Source organism: Hippoglossus hippoglossus, chromosome 5 (genome assembly GCF_009819705.1).
Source record: "Hippoglossus hippoglossus isolate fHipHip1 chromosome 5, fHipHip1.pri, whole genome shotgun sequence".
NCBI lineage: Eukaryota > Metazoa > Chordata > Actinopteri > Pleuronectiformes > Pleuronectidae > Hippoglossus > Hippoglossus hippoglossus.
This window is the reverse complement of record NC_047155.1, coordinates 5,653,361-5,667,349: the sequence shown is the minus strand read 5'-3', so window position 1 is coordinate 5,667,349 and position 13,989 is coordinate 5,653,361. Positions and strand designations below refer to the sequence as shown.

The 13,989-nt window shown below is 43.0% G+C and overlaps 1 protein-coding gene across 5 annotated transcripts in view; it reads left to right on the top strand.

Annotated features, from left to right (window-relative positions):
* The window catches only part of ephb2b (eph receptor B2b), a 118,403-nt gene extending 109,497 nt beyond the window's left edge, over nt 1-8,906 (top strand). For 4 of the 5 annotated variants that reach the window (XM_034585285.1, XM_034585282.1, XM_034585283.1 and 1 more), the window contains exons 12-17: nt 1,958-2,173; nt 2,596-2,745; nt 4,842-5,035; nt 5,892-6,047; nt 7,954-8,082; nt 8,121-8,906. In XM_034585285.1, the coding sequence (XP_034441176.1) occupies nt 1,958-2,173; nt 2,596-2,745; nt 4,842-5,035; nt 5,892-6,047; nt 7,954-8,062 (825 nt within the window). In that variant the 3' untranslated portion in view covers nt 8,063-8,082; nt 8,121-8,906. Of the gene's footprint in view, nt 1-1,957; nt 2,174-2,595; nt 2,746-4,841; nt 5,036-5,891; nt 6,048-7,953; nt 8,084-8,115 lie in introns of all 5 variants that reach the window. The other variant, XM_034585281.1, reaches the window with a different exon arrangement.
* Nucleotides 8,907-13,989: the final 5,083 nt, after the last annotated feature.

Genomic DNA, 13,989 nt, shown 5'->3' with positions numbered 1-13,989 from the left:
TCTCAAGACGACATGAGAACCATCCTCCAGAAACGCACATGCAAGCGGCTGTCAGCAGCCGTTTACACCAGCGTCAGAGTCTCTATTTGCATTCCGCCTGCGACCTCCGAGGCACAAAGCATCAGCTCTTTTTGGAATTTGATCTAGCGGTGAAGGGTGTCTGTGTATATGTAGATGTTTGCCAAACACATTTGACAGCACATTCTATTCAAAACAACGGGGGAACCTCTGCAGCACCTCAGCGTGACAGTTTATGACAACAACTGCTGACAGTGTCAAAGCCTCTGAACACGGCCTGTGTTAGCTCTGAGGTGATTGGTGGGCCGTTGTTTAGAATGCTCTCTACTAAACTGGTTCTATACTGAGCTGCTGAGCCTGCTGAAGGATTGTCTCCCCTGCCGCCTCCTGCAGAAAACCCCCTGCAGGATGGATTGATCCGAGCCTGGCTGCTGTCCATAGCCAAGCATGAGCTGACGAAGTCAAAAGATGAAAGCTGGTCTTACATATTAAACATTATCTTAAATAAATAAATGAATATGAATAAATTGCACTACATCTTGGTTTGCACAGTTGTACGAATACGTGGTTATTTTCTCCCAGCTAACCTGACCCCAAAGACTTTGGAGGAATCTTTCCAATTAAAGTAAATGCAAACACAGCACTCCGATTAGATGGCAATGTGTATTTGTGTGAAAGCCTTCATGAATAATGCATTCTGCTTAATTGCTCTGGTACAAGAAGAGGAGCAGCTAGACGTGAGAAGAAGCATCCGCTGGGCTAATGAGCAGCAAAACGTTTGAAAGGGAAATAGGCCAGTGGAGCGGTCATGCAGACTCTTAATATGGCCGTGCTCACAGCCCTGCTCACAGCCCTGCCCACCGCCTGCCCCGCCAATTCCTCTCTCTTAGCCTTTTCCGTCCGTCCACACCCGGCCCTGAGCTCCCATGATCCCTCCTCTGAAATCCTCTGTTCTCCAGGCGTCGTGGTGGGTGGTGGGGAGAGTGCAGGTGTGCGCAGTTGGAGGCACAGCTGCAGCGCCGCTCCAGACGCTCCCCATGCATGGGGTAAAGCCCTCACCAAACCATAGAGGGGAACAGCTGTAGACAGCCAGCCAGCCTCGGCTTAGTCCTGCCCAGCCGTGACGAGGCCGGCGGAGCCCAACCCAAACCTTCAGCGTCCTGCAGGGCCTGACTTAATACTTCGAGAAAACTTTTTGCCACCTACAGATCTGTCAACATTATTATTTATTTAAAAGGATTTAAGTGGGAACCGATTTGTAATATTAATGGCAGGGTTTGTCAACACGGAGAGCAAAGATAATGATTTGCAAATGAATAATTACAAGAGAGGAATTAATAATACTAAATGTTGAATGAAGATATACAATGAAGATAAAAACAAAATAAAATAAAACATAGAAAGTAAAATGAAATAAGAGTCTAAAGAATAAGACAACTGAATAATATTAATAAATTGATGCCAAGATGTTAAAAAAAAAAAGTTTACAAAATTATAAAAGGAAAAAAGTTGCCTTCAAATTTCTTTAGTGAAACAAAAAAATATATTTTGGATATTATTATAAAGCCCCTTTATTTTCAGCAGCAGTCTGTTTTGCATCTGGATAATATGCAGCACACTAACTTAATAAGAAATGCTGCCAGAAGAAGAAGGTCAAGGCAGAGCAGGGTTTATTTGAAACATAAAATATTAACAAAAATCTTTTTGACTGGAGTTTGGTGCAGGTTCACTATCTTTTTGTATCTTCAAATGAAAGAGGAACATTAAAATTCATTCTGATGGTCCGTGCTTTATACAATCGTTATGAGACGACCCAGAATCCCCAGTAGCTTCTCCCCCTCGTGAACCACACCGTGCAGTATGAGAATCAGAAATACTTTATTGATCCCAGGGGGAAGTTGTGTATGGTATGTAAAACAATATTTATCTTTATTTTCAGCAAAACGACGGTCAGTTTACTGTGATCCAGCTCGTTGGTATGCTGCGCGGAATCGCCTCGGGCATGAAGTACCTCGCCGACATGAACTACGTGCACCGTGACCTCGCTGCCCGAAACATCCTGGTCAACAGCAACCTTGTGTGCAAGGTGTCGGACTTCGGTCTCTCGCGCTTCCTGGAGGACGATACGTCAGACCCTACCTACACCAGTGCTTTGGTAAGAAATATCCCCTTCACAATAAGATACAGACTCTCTAAGCTTGGGTTGAATTGTTTTTTTCTAAGATCAGTTTAATATGCGTCTGGCACTATCTGAACTTCTCTGATTGATAATCTCACTCATCCGTTGCTGCCAGACGGTTTCATTTAATCCAGTCTGATGTGCACAGTGCACTTCACTCCCTCACTGCTCTCCCCATCCAGACAAACATCACTCCTTCACGTGTTCTTCCCTCCCTCCTCTCCAGGAGTTCAAGTACCATACTTGACTCCCAGGGGTTTTGTCATATCCACTTCCCAGTGTGGGTTACCGTCGGCAGAGTTGCCCTGAACGGTGTCTCCTTCCAGAGACAAGACGTCGGGACAGTCGGGTTTCGTTCTGGCTTTTCTTTGCTCAGGTTGTGCCCTTTGTGTTCGCAGGGTGGGAAGATCCCGATCCGATGGACTGCACCTGAAGCCATCCAGTACAGGAAGTTCACCTCCGCTAGTGATGTGTGGAGCTACGGGATCGTCATGTGGGAAGTCATGTCCTACGGAGAGAGGCCTTACTGGGACATGACCAATCAAGATGTATGTATCGTACCTGACTGTACTCATTTTTAAAGTTGCTGCTGATTCTAAGGTCCAATTTATTAGCAATTTCTTTAAACAATGCTTCACCACATGCACACATTTATTACTTCAGAGTTTCATCTAAGCTTCAAACTCCTCAGAGATACATTTTGTCATTTATCTGCTTTCCCTTAGTCAAACAGCGGGTTTTACACATGGCTTTCATATGAAAATTCCCCCGCTCTCACCACAGAGCCATAATCAGATCATTTGAAATGCACAGCAGTGCGCAGTGGACAATTTCTGCTCTTGACTGGAGCCTCCATTTCCTATCTCCCTCTGGGTAGCCGAGGAGAAAGCACATTATGGGGAGAGAGATAATGAAAATAGTTTCAAATTGAAAGTGAGAACGCTAATGTGCTAAGAGGGACAGAGGACCTCAACGGTTATCTTATTAGTAGCTTCAGATAGTGTTTCTGCTCCGTCGGGGTCCTCGTTTGGAGGTCTCATGAATGAAATTAATCCGGGTCTGAATGGAGCTTCTTTAATGGCCCTGATAATGAGCAAGGGATTCGAGTCCTCATCACAAGTGTCCTCCAGGTTGTTTCGCTCTGTTAACCGCCCACCACCTCTGTGTGGCCCCTGACCAGCAACATCCCCGGCCCGAGTCAGAAATATCTTTAATGTGGCTTTGTGGAGAGAGAGCGTTAAATACGATGTAAGGGCCACGGATGAGGTCACTGCTGGCGGAGTTCAAGTGGAAATGTGAAGTCGCCAGAATACGATTTATGTTCTTAACGACCTAACTGGTGTTTAACAAGTCTTCACGTGCAGAAGCGATGCCGTGGTTGTTTGCTCAAATACATGTTAGTTTATATCTATTTATAATGATTTCATGTATTCATGTTTTTATCATTAACAGTTTTGACTGTTGCAGCAACACAGCAGTTGTTTTCACTCATGGTGAGAAGCACAGATGCTCTTGTTGTGTGTTCATGAGAAGAAAAAGCGTTGGCGCCGACATTCACTTCACATGAGATGAATAACGATTGTTGTGAACGTCACTTGAATCAGGGATTTTATTCACGAACCCTCATAAAAAATATTTGTTATAAGCTGATGATATTTATACAGATGTTTTCCAGTTGGATCATATCTGTGGTGAAGAGTAATTTTTACTCAAATACAGTTTTAAGGTACTTGTTCTTTACTTGAGTGTTTCCATCTTCTCCAAAACATTTCACAGAGAAACAGCTACTGTTCACAGTCAGTGAACCCTGTGAAAGATTAAACCAATGGTTTCCAATCTCTTCAGTCTATGCAGAAAGAAAAAAAAAAGCAGTGTCTCATGGCCACTTGTCAAGTTTCTGACATTTATATGAGTTGACAGCGGTTCTGTCAAGTTATTTACCCTCTAAACCTTTCACATGATTTTATTTTAAAAAAATTCGGTATTTCATAAAGAACTTTGAGAAATCCCAGACCTTCATATGACCCCTTCAGATTTATCCCATGATCCTTTAGAGGGAACCCAAACTTCTGGAGTGACCTGAACAACTGTATATAAAGGTTCAAATTATAGCTCCACCTAAGTAACTCCGCCTCGACCAGCTGTGACAATGAAAGGCTGTATTTTTGGTGCTTATAAATAGTCCAAAATCATTTAACAATAAACAACAAACTACATGTTTTAAACAGTTATCATGATGTAGACAACATCAATTAAGTAAAAGCAAAACATAGAGACAAATAAGCAGAAGACAAACAAAAAATTACGATTCGTTTAAGCAAAAAAAATAAACGGACATGAGGTAAATTACAAACTTTACAAAACAAATATAAAACAAAGTAATTAATAAAGTAAAATATGATATTATAAGGGCAGAAAGATTTTTTTTTTATGTGATAGGTCACATTTTCTTTTGCAAACACTTCTTGATTTTGAATGCAGCATTTTTACTTGTAATGAAGCATTTTTGCAGTTTTATTTACCTAAGTTGAAGGATCTGAGTACTTCTTCCATCACTGGATTGTACGCTCCCTTTCCCCATCACTCCACCTCTCCTTTGTAGAGCCTCATAGCAACCCTTAGAGATCTGTGTCTCCCCCTGCAGGTAATCAACGCCATAGAGCAGGACTACCGACTGCCCCCGCCCATGGACTGTCCCAGCGCGCTCCACCAGCTCATGTTGGACTGTTGGCAGAAAGACCGAAACAACCGGCCCAAGTTCAGCCAGATCGTCAACAACCTCGACAAGATGATCCGCAACCCCAACACGCTAAAGGCCATGACTCCGCTATCTTCTGGGTGAGCGGCAGGAAGACTCTCGATTCACTGTGATTTATTGGATTTACTTACGTCTGCAACACTCGTCATTACACATGGCGTTGTCCACTGTTAAATGTGTTTTCTTTTCTCTTTTCCTCGCTCTCTGTGCGGTATTGGCATGTGTGTTTCATCTCGTCTCTGTGGACGTCCCACAGGACGGGCTGCTGGTTTTAGCATCACTTCACATTGATGTGGATAACATCTACAGCAATATCACGCATGTGAATTTCTCCTGACGCAAAGGCTTTCCTCTTCCCAACAGGAAATTCATGCTCCTGCGACAGTGGCATCCACGGCACGGTTCACTTTTTGCCGTACACTGTGTCTCTTGTTTCTCCTGGCGCCGAGCGGTTATGTAAATTAAAGCCTTTTGGTTTGATAGATCAAATCCTTCCCACGAACGCTTCGGGCGAATCCGGGATAGAAGCAGTTTTTGCCATTTTCAAAACAAAACAGTTTGAAGCATTTCTGCTCTGGGTGTTAGTTTCCTTTGAGAGCCAGGGTTTACTGATTTCCATTATGCCCCCGTCTGTACTTTCATTTGTGGTGGAGTGCAGGACCGAGGGCCAGATTTTCCACAGACGCTGAGTGGATATATTGGCTCCCTGAAGCCTATCACTTCATTTGGAAAATATACTTTTATGAAGAATCAGTTTGGAAAACATTGGCTCATGGTTCACGGGATTCTCTGAGTTCTGCCTCGTCTTTTGAAACTGTAATGTAATAATTAAGGTCTGAATCATACACAGGTGGTCTGGATTGCCTGTGATGTTAGACCTGCCACTTTGTATTATCACGACTCTTAATAACTTCTGCTTGTATCCCCCCCCCTCAGTGTTCATCTGCCTCTCCTGGACCGCAGCATCCCCGACTTCTCCAGCTTCAGCACTGTGGACGAGTGGCTGGACGCCATCAAGATGGGCCAGTACAAAGACAATTTCGCCAGTGCAGACTTCTCTACATTTGATGTGGTGTCTCAGATGACCATGGAGTAAGTGTTGATGAATCCTGCTGTTCTGTGTCTGTGCAGAAGTCTGAAGAGGTGGATTTGCTGCGTCTCTTCTATTCTTAAAAACCTGAACGAGCACCAGACTCTGCCTCTGGCCCGTTGTAAAACACACTAGCTGCTCTGCATGTAATTAGCAGATCGTAATATTTCCGTTTCAAGGCTGAACAGTGGGCTCGAGAGCTGGAAGTCATCAATGTGGCCCTTTCTTCTGTGCCATGTGTTCAGAAAACTCCTTCAAAAACACAAGATGTAATCGTATTAAGAATGCCACCTGTGGAGAAACAGATAAAAATCATTTCCTGTCCATGAAACAGTATCACGAGCCAGAGATGAACCCACAGAGATGTTGAGCCTCTGTTCTCTGAACAAAACAGATGGTAATGGATTTATCCAATAAGCACGATTACTGTTGAGATTCAGGTGAAATGAATTGTATTGTCTCGTACCTTTTTACACCAGAATGAGTTGTGTGCAGATGAGTTTTCTGCTCGCTGCTGAACAGATGGGTAAAGTCTCATCTCGTCCATCAGTTGATGAATGGATCGATCGATGTATTGATCCCAGCCTGGGAGAATTCTTGTTAACGTATCGGACACGATATAAAAAGTATAAGAACATACTCCACTGAAACTCTGTAAAATATACGGAACGAAATATATAAGAATGCACATAATATCTGAGAATCCGTGTGAGACGCTTTTGTCAGTAAATGTGTTTTGAGGCTCTCCTCACTCTTGCAAAAAGTGCAACAAACTCTCATGACCCGCGTATCAGTTTCGATAACGCCTGGAGGGGGGGGCATGTCCCACACTTGGTGCTGGTGCCATTGCCATAACGACAACGATCCCAGTTTCATGCTCGGGACACACACAACGTGCCATGTTACCTGTCAACGCGACACTAAAGAGAAGTGTCACACACCAGTAGCACTCACCAGGTTCACCAGCTGCTTCTGCCTCCTCTTGGATGTTTGTTTTAAAAAACGATTTGATTGGTGGTCGCCTCTGCCGCCATGTGAAAAGTAGAGCTCGGATCAACCTGCGCCTCACGCAGTGCAAGCAACCAGACGAACAGTGACCACAACTCAGGCATCTGTGGTCCTGTGTGTAGCTCATAGACTATATTAAAATAATATATAGTTTCTGGTTTAACGGCAGCGTGGGCAGCTGGTGACAGGTGCGTCACAGTGTTAGAAAGAGAGACGTCTAAGTGCGGAATAGGGAAAACTAGTGTGTCCAACCAGGTGCCACTGCCAATTGGCTTCTGCACCAATAAATACCTGTGACTACAGCTGAATGCCAGTTGAACCTGTAAAGAGAAAAACCAGATGTTGGTGGGTGTTTGTGGACGTTTCATCTGGAGCAACAGGAGCTTTAGGGAGAAAGTGTCCAACAAACAGTGAGTTTGTGATGATGATGATGAAGCAGATGCAAAGTGGAACTTGCTTTTTATTAAGGTATCTGTCTGTTGTGTTTATGAACGACTCGGGTCAAAGCGATGTTGGAGGGCTTTCACCACATCAGTCAGGACGTTTCTCTCTTCAAAACGCACTAAACTCACATTCAATCATTCACGGTCATATTTTCTGGTTATATAAGCTTCCTGGCTTCAAAAGATGGAGGAACCCAGCAGCTGTTTCTCAGCAAAATGGCAGCGTCTCGTGTCATCTCTGCCGTGATGTTATTCTGCTGGACCTCCTGTCACTCCTCCATATGTTTTGCTCTCATATTATCTTTTTGTTTTCTCATTGTTGTGTTAAGTTGTTGGGTCGTCCCCCCCCCCCCCCCCAGAGACCTTTTGATATGAATGAAGACGGACAGATAGATGATAGATGGATGGAGGACTGTTTAGAGTGTGTGGTAACATTGGCTTCTGTCTCTCATCACAGGGACATCCTGAGGGTCGGTGTGACATTAGCAGGCCATCAAAAGAAGATCCTCAACAGCGTCCAGATGATGCGGGCACAGATGAACCAGATCCAGTCGGTGGAGGTTTGACCCTTCCGAGCAGAGTGGAGGCGGTGGGGGGGGGGGGGGGGGGGGGGGGGGGAGGGAGGGAGAAGGCGGTCGGGATGCAGGGTTCTGGGTGCAGAGGGTGGAGTGGATGTTTTTTCTCTTTTTTTATTTCGCGTGACAGTGCGTCTGGTCCTCCCACCAGACTACCATTCATCCCTCGTTCCCCTCTCCACCTCCCTCCCTCCTCCTCCTCTTATCCCCTCACCCTGACTCTCCCTCCATCCTTGGAATTGGAACTCCATGTGATGAGGCGTCAGACGGCCGACCCACCTCTGGAGCCAGAAACACGGGAGGTTAGAAGTGACCAGCTACACCACCTTTTTTCTTTTTTTTTTTTTTTTTTTTCAATCTTCCACCAATTTTCATTTGATGTTGAACATTTTATTGTTTTGGTTTTGTTTTTGTTTTTTCCTGCTAATTTTGTAAAGAATTTTTTTTAAAGAAAAAAAAAACTGATGAAAAGGCAACAAGGAGTTTATCTACATTTATAGATGATATAAGGTTGTTACACTAGATGAACTGAGTAGGAAAGCTACCCTTTAAAAGGGCAAAAAAAAAAAAAAAAAAAAGAAACAAGGAAGAGTTGAGGAAAACGTCCTCGAGGAGGCGAGGAGACGGTCTTTGTCGTTTTTAGTTTTTGGGACATCGTGAGGAAACGGAGTTCTCTGTGACGCGGAGGAGAGCGAGGGACCCAACGTGCACTTCCAACTGTTTCCCCAGGAGAGAAAATACAATAAAAAGAAACGGACAACTTTTTGACATAGACTGATGTCAAAACAACCTTCATTCAGACTGATCAACAATCATGAAAAAAGAAAAAAACACTTAAAAAAAACAAACAATTTCTCTCATTGCAAGTAATTTTTCTATATTGTGTGAAATTTTGTGACGGAGATTTTCCCTCTCACCATGCTTCCTTCTCACGATAGACGAGTTTCTTTTGTTTTCATTTGTTTTTCTTTCACGGTGAAATATTCACAGCCTGCCAAATAGAACTCTTCCCTGTCTTTGCACCCCCACCCCCGCCCCCCCCCCCCCCCCCCCAACATGGTCCTGTACTGTAAATATCAGATGCACTTGAAACCTGTCGGAACGTGACGACTCAGAGACGTTGGAGCTGATCAGTACAGGAAGCAGACGAGCCGACTGCCGGGAGGATTTATGTCCGTCATCGTCGGTTTCTGTCCCGATTGTGTGAAAAAAAGTAGTTTGTGAGGAGAAAAAAAAACAAAACAACAAAACATGAATACATCGACGTCCACGTGCGTACAGGATGTCCTGTTCCAGCGTCCTCCCTCATCTGCAGCGTTGTCTGTGCACACGCTTCAGCACATGCGCACCACGTGCTCAAGGCAGCGGTGGCTCCGGGAGAGTCGGGACTCGTGTTTGATCGCATGCTGAGTGAGTGGTTAATTTCACAGTGCTTTGATTTGATTCAATTACTAGAAAACTCTCTGTTTGGTTAAGAGCTTGGATTTGACACACTTTACAGAATACAGTGTGGCTGCATTATATTCACTCTTTCTGCTTCTTCCAATTTTTTTCCTTTTTGAAAAGACTTTTTTTTTTAATGTTTTAAAGTATTAAAGTTTTAATAGCACACGTGGTTATTTTACCCACACGGTCACAGGTAGACTTTTTACAATCAGGCGTTTGTTGAATTACACACAAAAAATGCAACGTGTTATTTTATTGCAATTTCTGTATGGATATTATTGGATTGTTATTATTGTTATTATTATTATGACTTTTTAGATTTTTTTTTTTTTTCTGCACTGAGTCTCCTGTTTGACTCCGAACAAACACTCTGGATCCTCCACAAATGCTTTTGAACTCATTTTTTTGGGAAAATGAATCATGTTGGTGCACACAAAAAAAAGACAAAAAAAGAAACGTGTAGATAAAACAGCTTTTTTTCCCCCTGTAACAGGTTTTGATTTCATTTCGGAGACAGTGTATGCATTTATTGTTTGGTTTCCTGTGAACGAAGCTGTCGCACGAGTACAGAACTGTCAGTTATTGTTTGTGTTGTCGTCGCTAACCTGGTGTAAGGGTCACGGGGGTGAAAGATGGAGTTCGTAGCAATGCAACGATTCCCCGGAGATGCTAAATCAGGAGGGGGGTGGGGGTGGGGGTTATGTATGCAGCCGGTAAATGATACCGGCCGAGCAGAGCTCCTACTGGGCCCTGCTCTGAGACCTGACAGCCAGACACGGACGTCCAGCTGTGAGTCATCGGTCAGATGTGCCCGGTCGCAGCGGGGCGGCCCCACCCCGATCACAGCCGCTCTGTCCAGGCACTGATTCCCTCTCTCTCTCTCCCCCCTTGATCACATCCATGCTTGTCGGACCACCTGTCCGCCGCCCCCACTGATCTCCTCGCTGTCGGCTTTCGGCAGTTGTCTGGTCGTGTCTGTGCGAGTTTGAGAGCATCGTCGCTGACGCCCATCAGTGAGGCGGTTGGATCTTGTGTTGTCCTGATAAAACAATGCTTCCAGGTTCGGGCTCACCAAATCCTCTGATCTGGACCGACTTCTTCTGGTTTCACTACAGACAGCTTGAGCACCAAAGCCCCGGTTAAAGAAAGAGAGAAACCTCAGTTGCTGCAGCCTTGTCGTCCCACCTTCCACGGTCCCTGGCTGAAATTTTTTTTTAATTCTCTTTGTGCCCCATAATCCTCCCTTTTTATATTTTCATATGCAGTGCAACACATACGAAGGAATCTTTTCCTGGAAGCTTTTATAACGTATAAAAGTGGAGGAGGAGAATCATGAGCTGTTAGTCATAGCAGCGAAGCCGGAGAAAAGTGATGCTGTGACCTAAATGCCACTGATGCCAACATGCATTTTTTTTTTTTTTTTTTTACAGAGCTTCAGACTGTCTTCCTTTTCCATGTCGCCACACTTAACAGCTCATCAGTTTTATTTAGCGAGGCTGAGGCTGTACGTCTTCTCGTGGTGCAGCAAATATTCCGTCTGCAGGAAAAACACTTAATGTTGTTCAAGAAATTAATCTGAAGTCCGCGCAGGACCAGAGATTTTCTGCTCCAGGCCTATTACAGCTCATTCAGATGCTTGTCCATGGACACTGCCAAGACGCAGAGTTATTAATCAAGCAATTATCCTTGAACTGTGCTTCAAGGAACCACCCTCAACTGGGTGGGCAGACATAAAATAATGCTGAAGAAGATGTTTCTTTCTTTTCTTGCAGCTAAGAGACTTCCAGTCCCGGCTGAAGGGTTACTTTGTTGTTTCCAGTTGAATCTGAAGGAGCTTGAATTGAATGTGGAGTGTTTTGGAAGCACTGCATGAAGTATTTATGTATCGTATTATTTTGATGTCACAAAAAGAGACGTATTGTCGCAGCTCAGGGCTGAGCAGTGATCAGAGGGAGACGAAATCACGTCTGTCCTCTTCATGTTTCAACAGATTCTGGTTTCCCTGGCTACTCATTTTACACCAAAGCCCAAGCTGTGAAAAACTCCGGTGTTAAACAAACCCAGTAACTAATTCATCTGGTACAATTCCTAAAAAAATATGGTGGGCAAATCTCTCAAAGGGTTTTTTACTTGATGTGGTGATTATTCTTTAATCGCCTCCCTGAGATCAGACTGAATATTTCATTCAAGGGACATTTTTATCCATAACTGTAAATGTTTTTACAGTGCAAAACTGCAGTCACATATATATATATAAATATATATATGTATATGAATTTTGGATCACTGACAGATTAAAATCTGCTTTATCTCAAATCAATATGTTTTGTGTACAGAAAGGTGTTTTCACCTTTTTAGTTCAGTGGCTTGTTTCCCTTCCAAAACATTTCTTTACAGCTTTTTCACTTCCCAGAAGAAAAAAAAATATGTATTTAACTTTACAGATGTAGTTTTATTGCAAAATTTCATAGTTTTATAGCACCAAAACTACGTCATCTACACATTCAGACTCCAGTTTCTTTAGTTTCAAGACTTTTTTTTTTTAGAGTTCTCCTCTGGAAATGGAAGTAGACGCAATACGGTTCTGACACTCGTGACGGTTTCACATAACGTCTGCCTATACTGCAACTTTTCAGCCAAACATTCTGTACGTTCTCCTCTTACATCTGTGAAGCAAAAGTAAAAACCAGTCAGCCCTGTCCTCGCCGCGTGCCAATATTTGAAGGACGGAGAAAAACCGTTAAGTCTCAGTGTTACGGCTACATGATAGTGTGCGTAAACAGAAACTGTGCCAGCTCGTACCCACTGGGCTTCGTTTGAACGCCACCCAACGACAGCATGGTCGGAGCAAGAGGCCTCCTGTTGTAGCAGACAGAAAATGGCTCCCTGTGCCACGGCTGCTGCGCGAAGCACCAGAGCGCCCTCTACTGCTGTGGTGGTCACATGTAGCACGTTGGCCCGACCTCAGGTCCAGGTGGTCTGTGAGTGCTGCAGCCGGCAGAGCTCCAGTGTTGGGGACACATGCTCAGACAGACTCGTACCACTACAGCACCCTGCCACTGCCACGTGTCCCCCCCCCCCGTACGTCCCAGTGTTCCCACTCTGTTTACCCGTCCCTGCCTCCAGCCCACCACCACCACTCCGGCCGTTGGTTAGTGCAGGCGGGGGAGCTCCACACGTCCCCCTGGTTTGTTGAAGCCCACGTTATAGACCAGTGCCGGTTCAGACCACTGTGACTGATGTGGGACATCCTGTATTTCTGTATAAATGTATATTGACTGTAACCCTGTGAATGATGTAACAATTTCATTATTTGTAATATTGTCATTGGTTTATTTTCTAAAAATGGAAAGCCCAACTTGACTCTCCTCAATAAAAATAAGATCTGTTATTAAAACAAGTGCAGAGTTATTTATTGTTTATTTATTTAATTTAGTGTTTTATTAGGAATTGAAACATTATATTAATTTGTATATTAATTCTCAGTGTTTTAATTCTTAGTGTTATTTTTATTTCTCAAGTTGATTGGATAAGAATCAAAACATGTGAACCAACAACTATAGGACCTGATATTTTAATATTAAATTGTTTAAGGAAGCTGACAAAGCAAAACCTGAACTGGTCAGAATATGAGACAGAGGCTACATTTTGCAACATATTTTAAATTATTTAATTTAATTTAAATGCTGCTGGTGATTAAAAGTTTATCAGATTTTCAATAATTGTTAAATTAAACTCTTCCCCCTCCGTTTGTCTAAATAAAACTTATTGAACTGGCATGTCAGTAATTCAGTTTGTAAGTGAATGAAGCTAATGGCTAAATCTAATCTGCTAAAACTAACTAGCTCAGCTTCCATCTTAGCTTTAGAATTTATGCTTTCTAATGAGGTAAACGTTCCTTCGTGCGGCATATTATAATGTATTAAATTGATATTCATATGAAGCAAGCAAAGATGTTTTTTTCCTCAAATAAATGTTAATATGTTGTATTGAAATAAATATTTATTTATTCCACATTTTCTACACCAAGTATGGTGGTGATTTTCAAGTAGAATCACACGTTTTAAAAGTATAAAAATAACAGTTAAACAACATTTCTATCTGTCCAGTCTCAAAACTTAAAAAAAGCTTCTTATTGTTTTGAACGTTTTGAGTTTTAGAAAGTTTAAGTTTCCAGTGTTTTCTAACAAACATTCATTTCAGTCTGTGATTGCAACTTACAAACTCAAGTTCAAACCACTGTTCACACACATCATTAAAAAACAACTGGAAGATGCTGCAGCTCTTTGGATTTCGCACCAAAAACAACCACAGTGTTGATTTTCACTTTAGCTGACCAGTGCTAAAAAAGTTGGCTTTAGTTGAAAATGTTTTTCGTGAGAAAGTAATTAAAATGCAGAATTTTTCTCAGAATCCACAAAAGCCACATTTCAAATCAGCACGTTGGAACTTACCAAAGAGCCGCCGTTAAA